Source organism: Nicotiana tomentosiformis, chromosome 4 (genome assembly GCF_000390325.3).
Source record: "Nicotiana tomentosiformis chromosome 4, ASM39032v3, whole genome shotgun sequence".
Classification (NCBI taxonomy): Eukaryota; Viridiplantae; Streptophyta; class Magnoliopsida; order Solanales; family Solanaceae; genus Nicotiana; species Nicotiana tomentosiformis.
The window spans coordinates 104,058,637-104,074,439 of record NC_090815.1 but is presented as its reverse complement, the minus strand read 5'-3'; the positions used below and the strand labels follow the sequence as shown (position 1 = coordinate 104,074,439).

The 15,803-nt window shown below is 35.8% G+C and overlaps 1 protein-coding gene across 1 annotated transcript; it reads left to right on the top strand.

Annotated features, from left to right (window-relative positions):
* Positions 1-1,798: 1,798 nt before the first annotated feature.
* LOC104086890 (uncharacterized) lies at positions 1,799-3,952 on the top strand. The gene is made up of 5 exons (XM_009591238.4): positions 1,799-2,340; positions 2,428-2,511; positions 2,615-2,682; positions 2,776-2,978; positions 3,706-3,952. The coding sequence occupies exons 1-5, from the start codon at positions 2,174-2,176 to the stop codon at positions 3,802-3,804; spliced, it is 621 nt and encodes a 206-aa protein (XP_009589533.1). The 5' UTR covers positions 1,799-2,173; the 3' UTR covers positions 3,805-3,952.
* Positions 3,953-15,803: the final 11,851 nt, after the last annotated feature.

Sequence of the window (15,803 nt, the reverse complement as noted above, 5' to 3'; positions counted from 1 at the left end):
AAGACTAAGGAGAAACGCTATTAGAAATCATGTTATTTAAAATTGATGAAAGAAGAATGTTGAGGAAAAAGAAAAAGAAAGGATCATTGACAAAGTTGATAGACGACTAAGGAGAGGCCCTCTGATGAAGGGCTGTGGTGGTGAGTGTAACTAGGCGATAGGAAGGGCGGCTCAACGGAACTTGTGCTAAAGGCGAAACTGTATTGAAAGACCCTTAAATTTATTTTATAAAAATTCTACATTAATAACAAAATTTACTTTCTAAACAATAAATTAATTATTTAGACAAAAAAAATAGCGAATTAAAAAAAAAACTAGGAAGAAAAGCACAAAGAATAAAGTGGTGGATTATCGGATGTTGAGGTCCAGAACTCAAAGTGAAAATTTTGATTTGGCTATCATCACAATCAAGAAAAAGAATAAATGTACATAACATTATAGCTTAAGTTTTGAGCATTGATAGTGTCAAAAATATTTACTCTTTCTAATCAATTTAAACGATAATTATAGTTCATCCTATTAATTAGTAGCACTTATTGGTGAATATCTAAAATAAATTGTACATAATCTAATATAATATGTTGAATTACACTAAAAGAAAATCGGTGCATGGATACTTTTGTGTTCATGCAGTTTCAGAGAAGATCGTAAAAGAAATCCATTATATTGTCGATATATAACTTACTTCCTATATAAAAAAGATAAAATTAAAATTAAAGAGTGAAGCAAATAAACTAATTAATAAGTGAGAAAATTATCATAATTTATGAACTTATTGGTATAATATAACTTCAATCAAATAACAAAAAAATATACTGTAACACTTTTCTTTATAATAATTATATATATAAAGTATACAATATATAGTATAGGGATTGTGGTAGCTTGGTGAAGGAGAAGGTGGTAATTTGAAGAAGAAGCGGGGCAGGGGTAAAATGGAGTTGGGGCAGTGATGTGGCACGTCACGTGGTATCTACCTCAGCAAAAATGTAAGTCATGTGAGATAATTTTGGACATGGTGGAGGCCTTAACGGTGGAAGAGTATTTGTATACGTGTTTTGTAATGTCGGGGACAATAATGGATAGGTAGTATAACGAAGGATATAACTAGCCATTTTCGCATAGTAGAGGTGCATTCTCTACTGGTTCAATTGAACTCATAACTTTCGATGCGGAGTAAAAATTTATACGTTAAAATTCATTAGAACTGCAAAAATAATAGATATGAACCCATAACTTTAAAAATATAATGAGTTGAATGCTAATTTTTTTAGAAATTGAACTCATAGGGTTTAAATTCTAGATCCGCCTATGACAGAAGAATATTTTAAACCTTTTTTCGTATAATAAATATTTATTATATATGAGTTTGACTGGATTTGCTTCACCAATTAAATGATATGGATTACCCTAATTGTTAAAACATCTTGGTTGGCACATTCACGTGTCGAAGGAAAAACAATACTATAAAAATTTACTTGGGGTGACCACTTTTGATTGAAAACAGAGGATATTAATAATAAATTCAATTAAAATTTTGATGTAATAACAAAACTCCGGCCGTCTCAACTTATGTGATAGTTTTTACCTTTTAATCAATCTCGAAAATAATAGTAGATATGAACTCATAAATTTAAAATTATAATAAGTTTAACGCTAAAAATCTTAAAAGTTCGAACCCATAAGATTTAAATTTTGGATCCGATATACAAAAGATCACAGTAGTAAATAGTAATATATTAGTGCAAAAATGAGCATGTAATGTGAATTTATCATAAGTTGGAGTGTTCATTTGTCCAAAACACGAGTAATATGAATGTATCACAAATTGGCAAGGTAGTTTGACTCTATCTGTCCGTCGATTTAAACGTGTTAAGTCTAATGGTAATCAATAGTGTTTCTGGTGAAGCTTCAATTATTATTCAATAGTTCTTTATTCCAGTCCAAAAAAACAAAATTGAAAAAGAAATTCTATATAAAGGTAAGAACATGTACTGTATCTACATACCAATGCTTTAGCGCGATTAATTAATGTATATATTCATCTTCTGACACTGTATACTTCTCCTCTTCTACTGTTTAGCTACTATTTCTCTGTGTAGATCTATAGAGAATAGATCTTTCAAAAACTTAAGAAAAGAATTCTTATTAACTTTAATTTGTTACACCAGCCATGGCGTTCTCATTAATTATCCCTTGTTATATGTCAAGAAATCCCCATATTCTTAATCCATGCAGCAGATCTCAAAGTACTCCAATCTTCAATCCTTTATCTCAAGCTAAAAATATCAGAGCCAGCTGCCAGAGATCTGGTCTACTACTAAGTAACAAAAGGCCAAGGTAATATTTCCTCAATATTAAGTATAAATCTACTTTTTTCTGTGGGTGATTTTCTTGTAAGATTCTAAGTTTTTTCTGGTTATGTAGGGATTTAGTTGTACATGCAACTCCTGAAACTGGAGATCTGCTTTCAGGTGTTATTCCTTTTTTACCATCTGGTGAAAATTCTTGGTAAGAAATTTAAAAAATGCACGTAAACTTTTGACTATTAATCTTTCAGGTCTGCCATTTTTCTTAATTACCCACAAATTTTGACATAGAAATGTTGTTGCAGGATGAGTTGGGCTGTGGGATTAGGTGTAACAATACCTTTGTTAACAGCAAGATTATTAACGGTAACAAGTAAGAATATAACTTCTGCTTTTTATATATTACTCTCTTTTTCATTCTTTTTCTCTTTTTAAATTTTTTATTTTTTGGGATCAACGTCCATAGAGCAAGTTGCAATTGCGGCGGAGACGGTGGAGTCGGTGGCGGATGCGGTGGGAAAAGTTGCGGATGAAGTGGACAAGGTGGCGGAGGAATTTGCGGAGAAGCTGCCGGAAGGTGGAATGCTTAGAGGTATAGTGAAGTCTATCGAACATTTGGCTGAAGAAACTGAAAAGGATGCTCAATTAGTCGAAGACCTAATGGACAAGGTATTTATTTATTGTTTTTTTTTTCATCTACTTAAATTAGCAATTCTTTTCCCCAAAAATATAGTTTGGACAAGTTGTGTATTTTATTGCTAATCTCACTCCTTAATTAAAGATGACTTATTTGGTTAAGACTTAAGACATAAGAGCAACAACTTGAATATTTCGTATTGATATTTAAATTCGAACTACAACACTTTACGAGAGAGCTCATCCACTCCAATTTTGACAGAATGACCAGTAAATTATTTTTAAGCTTGCACAAATTTATCCGGATTAAAAAAATAGAAAAAGAAGTTAAATCGAAAAAAAAACTATATTCTTTATCAGTTTCTTCCCTCTAGTATGACTTATTGTAGAATTTCTTTAACAAAGATAAGTTTTGGTACATCTAGCATATGAGTTGAGGTGAGAATAATGCACAAGTAAATAATCAAAAGTCTATTTACTTACATCATTTTGTCCACATCCTAATTAAATATGTTGGGAATAAATATAAGTTGATTATCTTTGTGAACGAGATCCAAATCTAATCCGTCTAAATATTTTATAATATCATATAGTAAGATGCAAGTGGAGTAGATCTAGAATTGTCTTTTCACTTTGATCATAAATTATTAAATCAGGCTATAGTTAGGATCTCAAAATGACTTTTGTTTCCCTCTCTATAATAATGATGATTTTTCATAAATTTTGGCCAAGTGCTTATTCTTGTTTGGAATGATGATAGGTTGAAGAAGTGGATCAAAAGTTGGAGGCATTCATCAGCAATCAAGTTAAAGAGACTGTGAAGGTACCAAACTCAAATGATGGGATGAAAATACAATAGATCTAGATTTGTCACTTTCCCAATAGTGGGGATCATTGTTGTTTTTCCACTTATGATGTACTATAATTGTTAATTTCTTTTATCTTTTTACAAGTTTGATATCCTACTTGTTGAATATTGACATTAAATAAATATTTTATGTTATTTATATTACCTAGTATAATCAATATTCACGTGGTCCTTCATCTGCCCTTCAGAACTATAGTTATTATCAGCTGGTCAATTTCAACAACCACGCAGGATTTATTTATTTATTTATTGAATAAATCAGTCTAGTGCGGACAAATTGGAAAAAATCTTAAAGTAGCCGCCCACCCCTTTCATTAAAAACAAGTCGTGATTTGTTTATTAAAGGCGTAATACATATACCACTACTTAAACTTGTCCGATATTGTCATTTAGCTACTTCAAGTAAAACTTGTGCCTATTAGATACTTCAACTTCACTCAATATGTGTCTATTAAATACAAAAAATTAATCAGTAAAACAAATATGATGTGTGTATTTCACACGCGCTGACATGGCATAATTAACGAATAAAAAGAAGCCACATGGCTCTTTTGACTTAAGTTAATAAAAAAACCTTTAAAAAAAAAGAAAATGATTTTAAGAGATAAACCTGCCAAAATATTCTAGAATCAGTGAGCTGCAGCTTGAGCTAATAAGCTCATCAATGGCGGAAGCTTCGAGAGAGTATTAAGAGGAGTTGAGAAGGAAAATAATAACCGCCAATCTTATTATGTCATCAATCTACTACATATATACAAGCAGCCAACTAATTAACCGACTAAGAATAATTATACAGCTAATGATAACTAAGCATAACAAACTTCAATTAACTAAGCCACATATGTATATATATATCATAAGACTCCCCCTCAAGCTGCAAGGGTGCAGAATGTTGAGCACACCAAGCTTGCCTAGAAGATGCAAATGTTGAGCTTGGCTCAACCCCTTAGTGAGTAAGTCTGCTAGCTGATCCTTGTTGTTCACATACACAGTCTCGGTCATGCCAATCTTGACCTTGTCACGAATAAAATAGCAATCAATTTCGATGTGTTTGGTATGTTCATGGAAGATCGGATTGGCAGCGAGTTGAATGGCTAACTTACTATCACTCAACACAGGGATAGGAACGTGAATAATGACACCCAAATCCTTGAAAAGGCCAAGTAACCAAGTGACTTCCACAACTGCTGAAGCCATACTTCGATACTCTGCTTCAGCAAAGCTCCTAGAAACAGTTTGTTGCTTTTTGGACTTCCAGGAGATAAGTGAATCACCAAATTTGACAACATATCCAGTGATAGACCTACGAGTGTTGGGGCAGGCAGCCCAATCAGAGTCACACCAACAACTGAGCTCATTTGTAGAACTAGGTTTCAGCCAAACACCTTGGCCTGGTGAATGCTTAAGATATCTAACCACTCGAAGAGCAGATTCTCAGTGAGACCTATTGGATTGTTGCATGAATTGGCTAAGTGTATGGATGGCATAGCAAATATCAGGTCTAGTGATTGTAACATACATGAGCTTCCCTATAAGTCTCTGATAAGGCCTAACATCAGGTAGTAGTGAATCTTCTTTGGCACCTGTTGCTTTGTCATTTTCTACAGTTGTGAGTTTTAAGTTGGACTCCATAGGAGTAATGACATGCTTGGCTCCACTAAGTCCCAATTCAGAAACCAGCTCAAGCACATACTTCATTTGGTTCAAGATAACTCCAGACTTAGACCTCAGCACCTCAATGCCTAAGAAATATTTGAGTTCACCCAAATCCTTGAGTTTGAACTTCTGATGTAATTTGATTAATTAAGGTTTCACTATTGCCTGTAATTAGCAAATCATCTACATACACCAGAATCACCACAATATTAGATTGTTTGCGCAGAATAAACAAGGAGTAGTCATGACTGCTTTGAGAGAAACCTGCTTCTAATAATGCATCTGTCAACTTAATGTTTCATTGCCTGGATGCTTGCTTAAGTCCATACAATGACTTGAGCAACCTGCAAACTTTCTTCTCTCCCTGCTTCCTGAAGCCTTCTGGTAATTCCATGTATACTTCTTCACATAGATCACCGTATAATAAAGCATTATAGACATCCATTTGATATACAATCCAGCCTTTTGAAACTGCTAATCATTGTTACCATTTTGGCAATAGGTGAGAATGTGTTATGATAATCGAGCCCTTCTTGTTGACTATAGCCTTTTGCAACAAGTCTGGCCTTAAACCTTTCCACTTCACTATTGGCTTGGTACTTAATCTTATATACCCATTTAGAACCGACAGTATTCTTTCCTGCATGTAAGTCAACCACCTTCCAAGTCTTGTTGTCTTCTAAAGCTTGAATCTTTTGTTGCATGGCCTTGATCCATCTCTCATCCTTAACTGTCTGTTTGAAGGTTTGTGGCTCTTCCAGAGTAGAGAATTTTGCCAGATAGCTATAATAATTTGGAGTAGTATATTCATATGTCAAGTGATTAGCTAAAGGATATTTGATAGATGCCTTACTTGAAGCTACATAATCCTTCATCCAAATAGGTTCCTTAAGTTCTCTTGTACTTTTTTTGAGAGGTATATGTGATGCTGGAACAGTGGTTATTTGAGATGGTTGATCCTGCATTGACTCTGTGAGAACTGCATGGTGATCATGTGGTGACTCTTCAGGCAATGCCTCCTCACTTTGGGCAGTTGTCTCCTCTACCTGCTATGTTGGATTCTCAGTGACCAATGTATGATCCTCTATGAGATCATTGTTAGTTGTGTCTCTGCTGATGCAGATTGGATCTAGTGGTAGATCTTGGGAAGCCTACATACTCAGGTTAGGATCCACTGGACAGTCAGCTAATGGTATGGAAGCAAAAGGGAACTCTGATTCCCTAAATACTACATCCCTGCTAACAAAGAACTGTTTAGAAGCCAGTTCCATCAACACATAGCCCTTTTGTCTCTCAGAATACTCCATGAGCACTGCAGGCTTTGCTCTTGCAGCAAATTTGTTACCCCTGGGCACCATAGTAACATAGCATAAACAACCTATCACTCTCAAATGCCCTAAGAGTGGAGATCTGCCATATAGCATTTTATATTTGAAGGCCGAAGATGGTGTTCTGTTGATCAGATACACTGCTCCAGAAACACAAATACCCCAATACTTTACTGGCATATGGGTTTGGAATCTTATTGCTCTTGCTACATCTAGTATGTGTTTGTGCTTCCTCTCCACAACACCATTTTATTGTGGAGTGTGAGTACAACTACTTTGATGTATTATTCCAAGGTCTTGTAAAAGCTCATTGCACTGAGAGTTAAAAAACTTTGTACCATTATCAGATCTCAAGACCTTTACCATCGTTCCAAATTAATTTTTTACCATTTGCAAGAAACTTTTGATAGTAACTATTGCTTCTGATGTAAGCTGCAATAAGTATACCCATGTGTATCTACTAAAATCATCCATAACAGTTAAGAAGAATTATTTTTTATCAAACGTAGCAATTTTGTAAGGTCCCCAAAGATCCATATGAACAAAAGACAATGGATATTCAGCTCTAGACTCACTAGTGGGAAATGTTAGTCTAGTCTGTTTAGCCAATGGACAAACAGTATATTTATTCAACAGTTTATTATTTACAAGTCTTCCTAACCCCATAGTCTTCATTGCTCCAGCTGAAGGGTGGCCAAGTCTCATATGCCAAAGACTGCAATCTCCTTCTGTTGTAGGTACTGTTAAACCGTGTATCCCTTCCTTATTGATGTCTCCTATTCCCCCGTATATGTACAGTCCAGTGTCTTCTCTACCAATCCCCTTCACCCTGCCAGTGTAGAGGTCCTGAAACAATACAAAATCAGGGAAAAAATTCATAGAACATGAAAGCTGCCTAGTTAACTTGGAGACTGATAACAAAGTGAATTTCAAATCAGGAATTAAAGCACATTATCCACTGCTTCTCTTCCAAATAGGAATGCTTGACCAATACTGGAAATCTTAATTTTATTCCCTGTTGGCAAATGAACTTTGTCCTCAGATGATTTCTTGGTCTTAGGATCATCATTTAATACCTTTTCAGTAGCTGTTATGTGGTGAGTTGCACCAAAATCTATGATCCAATTTTTTGTAATTGTGTGTGACATCAAACTAACAACTATACCTGCCATGTTAGCTTGACTATTTGCTTGGCTATCACATGTTTCTTTATTCAGCAATCCTAGAATCTGCCTATATTGCTCCTCTATGAAGTATGGTCTCTTTCCAGCAAGAGTGTTGTGCAAATCACTTCCTGAAACACTTTGTGCTGAAGCAGAAGCGTTATTAGTAACATTAAAAAGCTGTTGTGTACCACGAACAAACTGCCCTCCGGGATTACCACTTCCACGACCATATTGGTTCCCAGTATTATTAGCATTATTGAACCTTTTCTTCCCCTTAAAATCCTCCAGGTAGCCAATAATTTTATAGCAATTTTCTTTTATGTGGCCTTTAAATCCACAGTATTCACATTGCTGAAATGGTTTTTTACCTTTGTAATTCTGATTCTTACCAACTTGCATAGCAGTTGGATCCGTTTTATCACTCGTAGACCCTAAGCTAGGAGCATGCTTTGACTTATCCTCAATTACCATAGCATACGCCTAGTTAATAGTAGGCTCTTCAGACTTCAACAGAATTTGCCTTCTAGCTTGGTCATAAGAGTCATTCAAGCCAATGAGAAACTGCAATAACCTTTGTTGATGAAGATGCTCAACATACTCTGAATTGGGAGTAGGTACTAAGGCATCATATTCATTCCAAAGGCTCTTTAGCTTAGTGAAATAGACTGAGACAGAATCAGTACCTTGTGACAAATTAGCTATGGCTCTGTGTAATTGAAAAATCCTCAAGCGATTCACCTTGTCAAATCTCTCACTCAAATCTTCCCAAACAAGGTGTGCGTTGGATGCATAAGCAATTCACTAAGAAGCTCTGTGGATACAGTGTTCATGAGCCATGAAAGGACAATTGCATTAAAAGTCTCTCATTGTTCCTGCAATTCTATCGTGCATGACTTCTTGTTACAGGTACCAGTCACAAAACCTAGTTTTCGCTTCCCTAGAAGAGCAATCTTCATTGTCCTGCTCCAGAGATTGTAATTCTCAGATCCTGTAAGTTTTACTGGGATTAAAACTACTCCTGGAGTATCAGATGGACCAAGTTATAGCGGATGTGTATAAGGAATCGTCGATTCTGCCATTGCTGAAGTGAGATGATTGAAAAAGGAATTCACAATTGATTCGCAGATTTAATAAGACTGCTAATCAAAAATCAGTTCGCGTGCTTGATCTTCATCGCCCCCTTTGATACCATGCCAAAATATTCGAGAATCGGTGAGTTGCAGCTTGAGCTAGCAAGCTCATCAATGGCAGAAGCTTCGAGAGAGTATTCAGAGGAGTTGAGAAGGAAAGTGATAACCACCAATCTTATTATGTCATCAATCTACTACATATATACAAGCAACCAACTAATTAACAAACTAAGAAGAAAACTCCCTCCCCTGTGCATCTTACCTTTACACCCCCAACCCCAACCCTACCCACCTTTCTTCTTCACCAGAATTTTTTTCTCCCCTCCCCTTTACTCATTTTTTAAAAATTTCAGAACTAACCTACTGTAGAAGTAGCAGACACAGTTGGGGGTATAGTTTTAGGAAAAGATTACATTTTGGTTACTTGTTATCTTCTCTCTCTTCGGGTCTGTCGTCGGCGACCACTGGCCGGAATTCGGTTACCACTATTTCAACCTCTATCTTCTCACCACTCCATCTCCTCCTTTTAGCGACTTCAACCACGGTCTAGCTGTATCTCTTAGCTCTGATGTCCATCTTTTTGTAGTTTTCTTTATATCCAGCTAAGACAATTTTTCGAAAAACTTGATGAGTATTTCTTGATTTGGGTAGATTCAAGTTGTTAGCCGCTAATTCGGTCTGTTTTTATTTTATTTTTTATCTTATTCTTCCTGAAAATTAGTTTGTAATTACTGAAAATCTCAATTTGGGGTAGTATTAAATGAAAAATGTACGATGGAAGATGGGATAAGATTAAACGAAAACAGTGGCAGAATTTTTAGAGGACGATAATGGTGGACTAGAGGCAGTGGGATGGTGTATATGGTGGTTCCGTAAAAATAGTTTTAAAAATTTTAAAAGAAAAATTGAAATTTCAGCTCATCACGCGCCTAAGAGAAGTGGAATGCACATTTTTTACCATGTCAATTTTTTGTGTTTGATAGACACATATGGTGTGAAGTTGAAGTACCTAATAGGTACAAGCCTCGTTTGAGGTAGCTAAGTGACAATATTGGACAAGTTTAGGTAGCTGTATAAGTATTCCACCTTTATTAAATCAAATATTGATTAGTCCATATAACCCGATCAGTCTATTTAAAGTGATAGTTGACTAGTCAGAAATGTGCCCGCAAACGAAAAATTTTATTTTGTGCCTAACACAACTAGTCACAACTTTGTGGTCCCAAAATTTTGTGGACCCAAATGCGTAAGATATGGGTCCAGAAATGTGTGAGATAAAAAGAGGTCTCTTAGTTGTGTGAGGCATACCATAAATCACTCCCCGCAAACACATATGGGTGTTCATTGAGTTATAGTCTGTTTGGCCAAACTTCTAAAAAGCATTTATGTTTGGCTAATTCATTTAAAAAGTACTAAAGCAGTAATTAATATCTAACGAAATTTTTAAAAAGTACTTCAAAGTATATTTTTTTCATAAAATATTTTTCAAAAAGGTATTTTTAGGAAGAAATTTTTCTACTTTCACTCAAAAAGTACTTTTTTCTTCTAAAAGTTTGGCCAACACCGTAACTTTACAAAAAGTACTTTTGACACGTAAAAAAATACTTTTGATTAGTGGTGGCAAAACGGATAAAAAAAATGGTTATCACCCATATTATCCACTAAAAAATGGATTGGATAATGAACTTTTTAAAAACGGGTCAAATATGGATATGAACCATATTATCCACTTAGAAAATGGATAACCAATTAGTTTAACTTTTACATTTATAAAGATTCAAATTGGAGAGTTCCTCAAGCTTAAGAGATTAGAAATTCTCCCAAAAGTGATCATATTAAAAAAGCCATAGATAATATGATTACCTATATCATCCATCGATTTACCATTTTCTATCCGTATTAAACATGGGTCGTGTCGAATAATTTATCCGTTTTTGCATTACCCGTTTTAAACCCGCTCATATCCGACTAGATCCGCCCATTTTCTACCCCTACTTATGACCAAAAGTAGCTGGGCCAAACAGCTATTAATTTGATTTTTGCTGGCAGAAAGAATGAGTTTGCTGGTGAGCTTTCCGGCAGAGACTCCAGGTTAATTTGGTCATCTCGCTGTTGGCCGATAAGAAAATTTCGATGAGTGTCCTGAGTATTCCCAAACACAGTAAAAATCAGCCACCCAAATCCAAAACTGGGAACAGCTAGTAAGTCTAGATAGAAAAAGTACCATGTCTACACAGAGGACAAGAGAAAGGAAAACACATAAGAAACCAAAAGTTGAAACAACTAACATGCTCTCTGTCCATAGAGAGAACAGAAAAACAAACCAAATAGACACGATAATGTGATACAAGTACATGATATACTATGTATAATATTAGTATTAGAAATATCCATGTCGCGGGAAAGGGTAGAAATTTATAATACAACTATTACTAACACTAGTAAGCTCAAAAAAATGTCAATTGATATTCTTTCGCTGAAAATTACATTGTTTAGATATATAAAATTATATATATATATATATATATATATATATATATATATATAAATTATATATTAAATCCCTTATATTTATTCGTTTATTTACTATTTAAAATTTTGACACCAATTTATAACAATCCTTGCTTCGCTACTAACACTAATATTGACTAAATACATATACTACGTAGTAATATTAGTGAGTTTCATTCTTGTAGAAAATATGAATATTAATATTTTATATTTGAAATTTGACATGTTTTGGCTAGGATTAAATCTGGTGGGTCAAATATTTTCTCTGCTTATATCTGATCCATTTTCAATCGTTAATATTCAAGCTGGCCGGTCTATTATATTAAATTTTACTTCATCCGACTCAGAGGAGGATTCAGGATTTAAATCATATGGGTTCAATTTTAAGATTTTTAACATTGAACCCATTATATTTTTAAAGTTATGGGTTCATATCTACTATTTTTGTAATTTTAATGAATTTTTGCATACAAATTTTTACTCCGCGTCGAAAGTTATGGGTTCAGTTGAACCCGTAGCTTATACGCTACATCCGCCTCTGCCCTCCGTTTACTTTTACTTGTCCACTAAGAAAAATATTTTTTACTTTTAATTATCAGTTTTAGCAAATCAAGAAAAGATCATATGAGTTATTAATGGATAATAACTACCTTTTTAATTTAATTACTTTTCATAACTGTATACGGGTAAAATCGAGGAGAGAGTTACCCCCGATTTTTCGTTGTGAAACGAGGAACAACATCACTTGTTACTAACTCGAGTGAGACCGAAGATACCCATAGATCGAAAGCAGGAACGGACGAATGATACAATGGGTCTCGAGCTTGGTCAAACCCGGAAAGAATCAAGCTCGAGTGAAATGAAGAATCGGGGGTAAAGGAAAGGCGGTTAAAGGAGACAAATAAGGAACTGAAATATCCGCTATCGACCGGGTATTACGGCACGAATCACGCTTGATATTGGCTGCGGATCATATTTTCGAGGGAGAGAAGGAAGCAAAAGATTTTTACCTTATTTAGACTTGTATTAGGGTTAAAACTCATCTACTATAGAACTATATAACGAGGACCCCTTCATTTTTTGGGACTTGTTTTTTTTACGCATAATAAGACAATAAAGTTTACTCTAGCTTTCAGCAATTGTTTTAAGTGTTCTGCAGTTATTCACTCGTTTATTCGAATCCGAGCTCTATCTTGGGGGCCCAATCGAGACTAACTATTGGCATTTAAGCCAAACACAAGGCTCAATTACTACGTCATTTGGGTTTGATCATTTTATCTTATTTCAATTCAATTATTTACTATTATTTGATCATTTGCGTTAAATTAAATCACATATCATTTAAACCGCAAACAAATTTAATTGTTATCAATTTTAAGGGTAAACAATCGCTACAATGAATTCTCAATTTACCCATCATAGTTATATTAAATACATAAAGTTATTCCATTGTATAATTTTTTTTCTCAACCCCCACTCTTAGTTTCTCTCTTCTCCCACAATTCTCTCTCTTTTTCCCTCTCTCTTCTCCCTCGGTCAGTCGCCGTCCAGCAGAGAAGTTGCTACCGGTCATCTTCTTCGGCGGAGCTCTAATGGAGCCAAATCAAACAACACACACACTCTCTCCCCTCCCCCCTCTCTCTGTCTCTCTCTCTCTGTCTCTCTCTCTCTCTCTTATCTCCACACATCACCACCTTCTGCCGTCTCCGCAAATCACCACCGTCGAACCAGACCCATCACCATCCACTATCAAAACACTACCCCTTCACCGTGAATCATCCTTAAACATCGTCGCCACTCACCATCAGATCCAGATCTGAAATCACGAAGTTGCGATATCGGAGGCGTCATCGAATCTGGATCTGACGGAGATGCCGGATTCCATTGCTTCTTCTCCTTCTTTGTATCTCACATCTGAGTATATTCGTCTCACCACAAACTTATTCCTCCACCACTATTTTTTACACCGAAAAAAGAAGTTGACTCTTTCTCCTCCACCGCTTTTCACACCGTAAAATCATTTGTGATGACCCAAAAGGTCATATTATATTTTAGAACTCGAATCTACGCTCCTAAGCCTTAAAAATCTTATTTTTACCCTCCACGATTTGCGTGCGTAGTCCGGGCATATTTTCAAAAGAAAAAGCTTTTATGTTGAAAATTGATGAAAATAAGAATTTATGCCTTAAAAGTTGATTTTAAATAATTTCGGTCAATATTTTTGGTAAAAGGGTCCGGATCCATATTTTGACGGTCTCGGTGGGTTCGTATCAAATTATGGGATTTGGACGTATGCCCGGATTCGAATTCGGAGGTCCCTAGCTCAAGTTAAGAATTTTTGATAAAAATTAAAAGTCTGAAAATTTAATTATTTTTAAGAATTAATTGTGTTTGGCATTGTTAGTGTCGGATCCGTATTTTAGTTTCGGAGCCCGATACAGGTTCATTATGATATTTAAGACTTGTCTGTGAAATTTGGTGAGAAACGGAGTTGATTTGACGTGATTCGGACGTCCAGAAATAGAAATTTTAAAGTGTTCTTGAGAATTTCATTTGAATTGGTGCTAAATTCATAGTTCTAGGTATTATTTTGACGATTTGATCGCGCGAGCAAGTCTGTATGATGTTTTTAGACTCGCGTGCATATTTGATTTGGAGCCCCGAGGGCTCGGGTACCATTCGGACGATGCGCGAGTTGAGTTCAAACCTCAACAAGGCAGCTGGTGCACCAAATCTGGTGTGCCCGCACCTGCGAGCCTTTGGTCGCAGGTGCGAGCTCGCAGGTGCGAGCAATAGCCCCGTAGGTGCGACCCAGGCCTGGACTTTATTTTTCCGCAGATGCGGACTTCTCTTCGCAGGAGCGGGACCGCAGAAGCGGAACCTTGTCTACAGGTGCTGCCCCAGTTGGCCCAGTCCTTTTTCACAGAAGCGCACATCCTGTCCGCACGTGCGGATGCGCAGGTGCGACCAAAGCACCGCAGGTGCAAAGGTCGTTGGGCAGTGTGTTCATTTAATTTGGACTCCAGCCATTTTTCTTCTCGTTTCAAAAGGATAGGAGGTCTAGGGCAATTGTTTCAAAGACATTTTCTTCCCCAAATCATAGGTAAGTGTTCCTTAACTCGTTCCTTTCAATCTTTTACTTCATTTTACAAGAATTCAACCAAAGATCTAGAGTTTTCATGGTAGAATTAGGGGTTAGGGTAGAAACTAGGGATTTCAAAAATTTGAGGATTTAGACCTCAACTTGAGGTCAGATTCCAAAACTATCTATATATTCGGGCTCGAAGGTGAATGGGTAAGTGCACTTTGGTCTGAACCTAGGATTTTGATCAAGCGGGCCCGGGGTCAACTTTTCAAGTTTTTGGAGGAAAGTTTTGAGAAATTTAATTTATGCAATATAATTGATTTCTTTAGAAATATTTGATATTATTTAGTCATTTTTGAATAGATACGAGTGGTTTGGAGGTGAATTCCAAAGAAAAAACTGTGATTCAGAATTAAGTGACCTTCGGAGCGAGGTAAGTATTGTGTCTAACCCTGACTTGAGAGAATTAGGAACATTAGATTACTTGCTAAGTGAAATTCATGTGAGCGGCGTATATGTGAGGTGACGAGTACTTATGCACCGCCAATTTATTTGTTTTTTTATGTGTCTTCCGTTTTCTTATATTGTCTCTTCCTATGCCTAATTGCTACATGTTTATACTAGTGTTGTTAAATTGATCGTCATTATCATGTTTACGGATTTTCTGTTGGTAATTGAGTATTTATTTAAAAGTTGAGATTTATATTGTGGAACCAAATGTTAAAGTAAGTTTTGTACTTGTTATTCTATCTCCCTGTTGTTATTTATGCATTGCATTATGGTAAGGGAGAGTGCTAATGCACGAAGGGTGATGTCGTGCCATGATATGAGAGTTAATGCATGAAGGGTGATGCCGTGCCATATTGTGAGTGTTAATACACGAAGGGTGATGTCGTGCCATATTATGAGTATAAAAGCATGAAGGGTGATGTCGTGCCATGATATGAGAGTTAATGCATGAAGGATGATGCTGTGCCGTTTCTATTAATTTTATGGTGAGATTGAGAGTAAAATCACGAAGGGTGATGCCGTGCATTTTTTTTCCTTACTTTATTCACTATTCCTGTTGATTCATGGTATATTGACTGCTCCGGTGATCATTTTGTTATAGTTC

Excerpts from the sequence above, each read along its gene's own strand:
- LOC104086890 (XM_009591238.4), top strand. The coding sequence starts at position 2,174 with ATGGCGTTCTCATTAATTATCCCTTGTTATATGTCAAGAAATCCCCAT. Across the intron at positions 2,341-2,427 it reads CTAAGTAACAAAAGGCCAAG|GGATTTAGTTGTACATGCAA; the intron begins GTAATATTTCCT and ends CTGGTTATGTAG. Across the intron at positions 2,683-2,775 it reads AAGATTATTAACGGTAACAA|AGCAAGTTGCAATTGCGGCG; the intron begins GTAAGAATATAA and ends CAACGTCCATAG.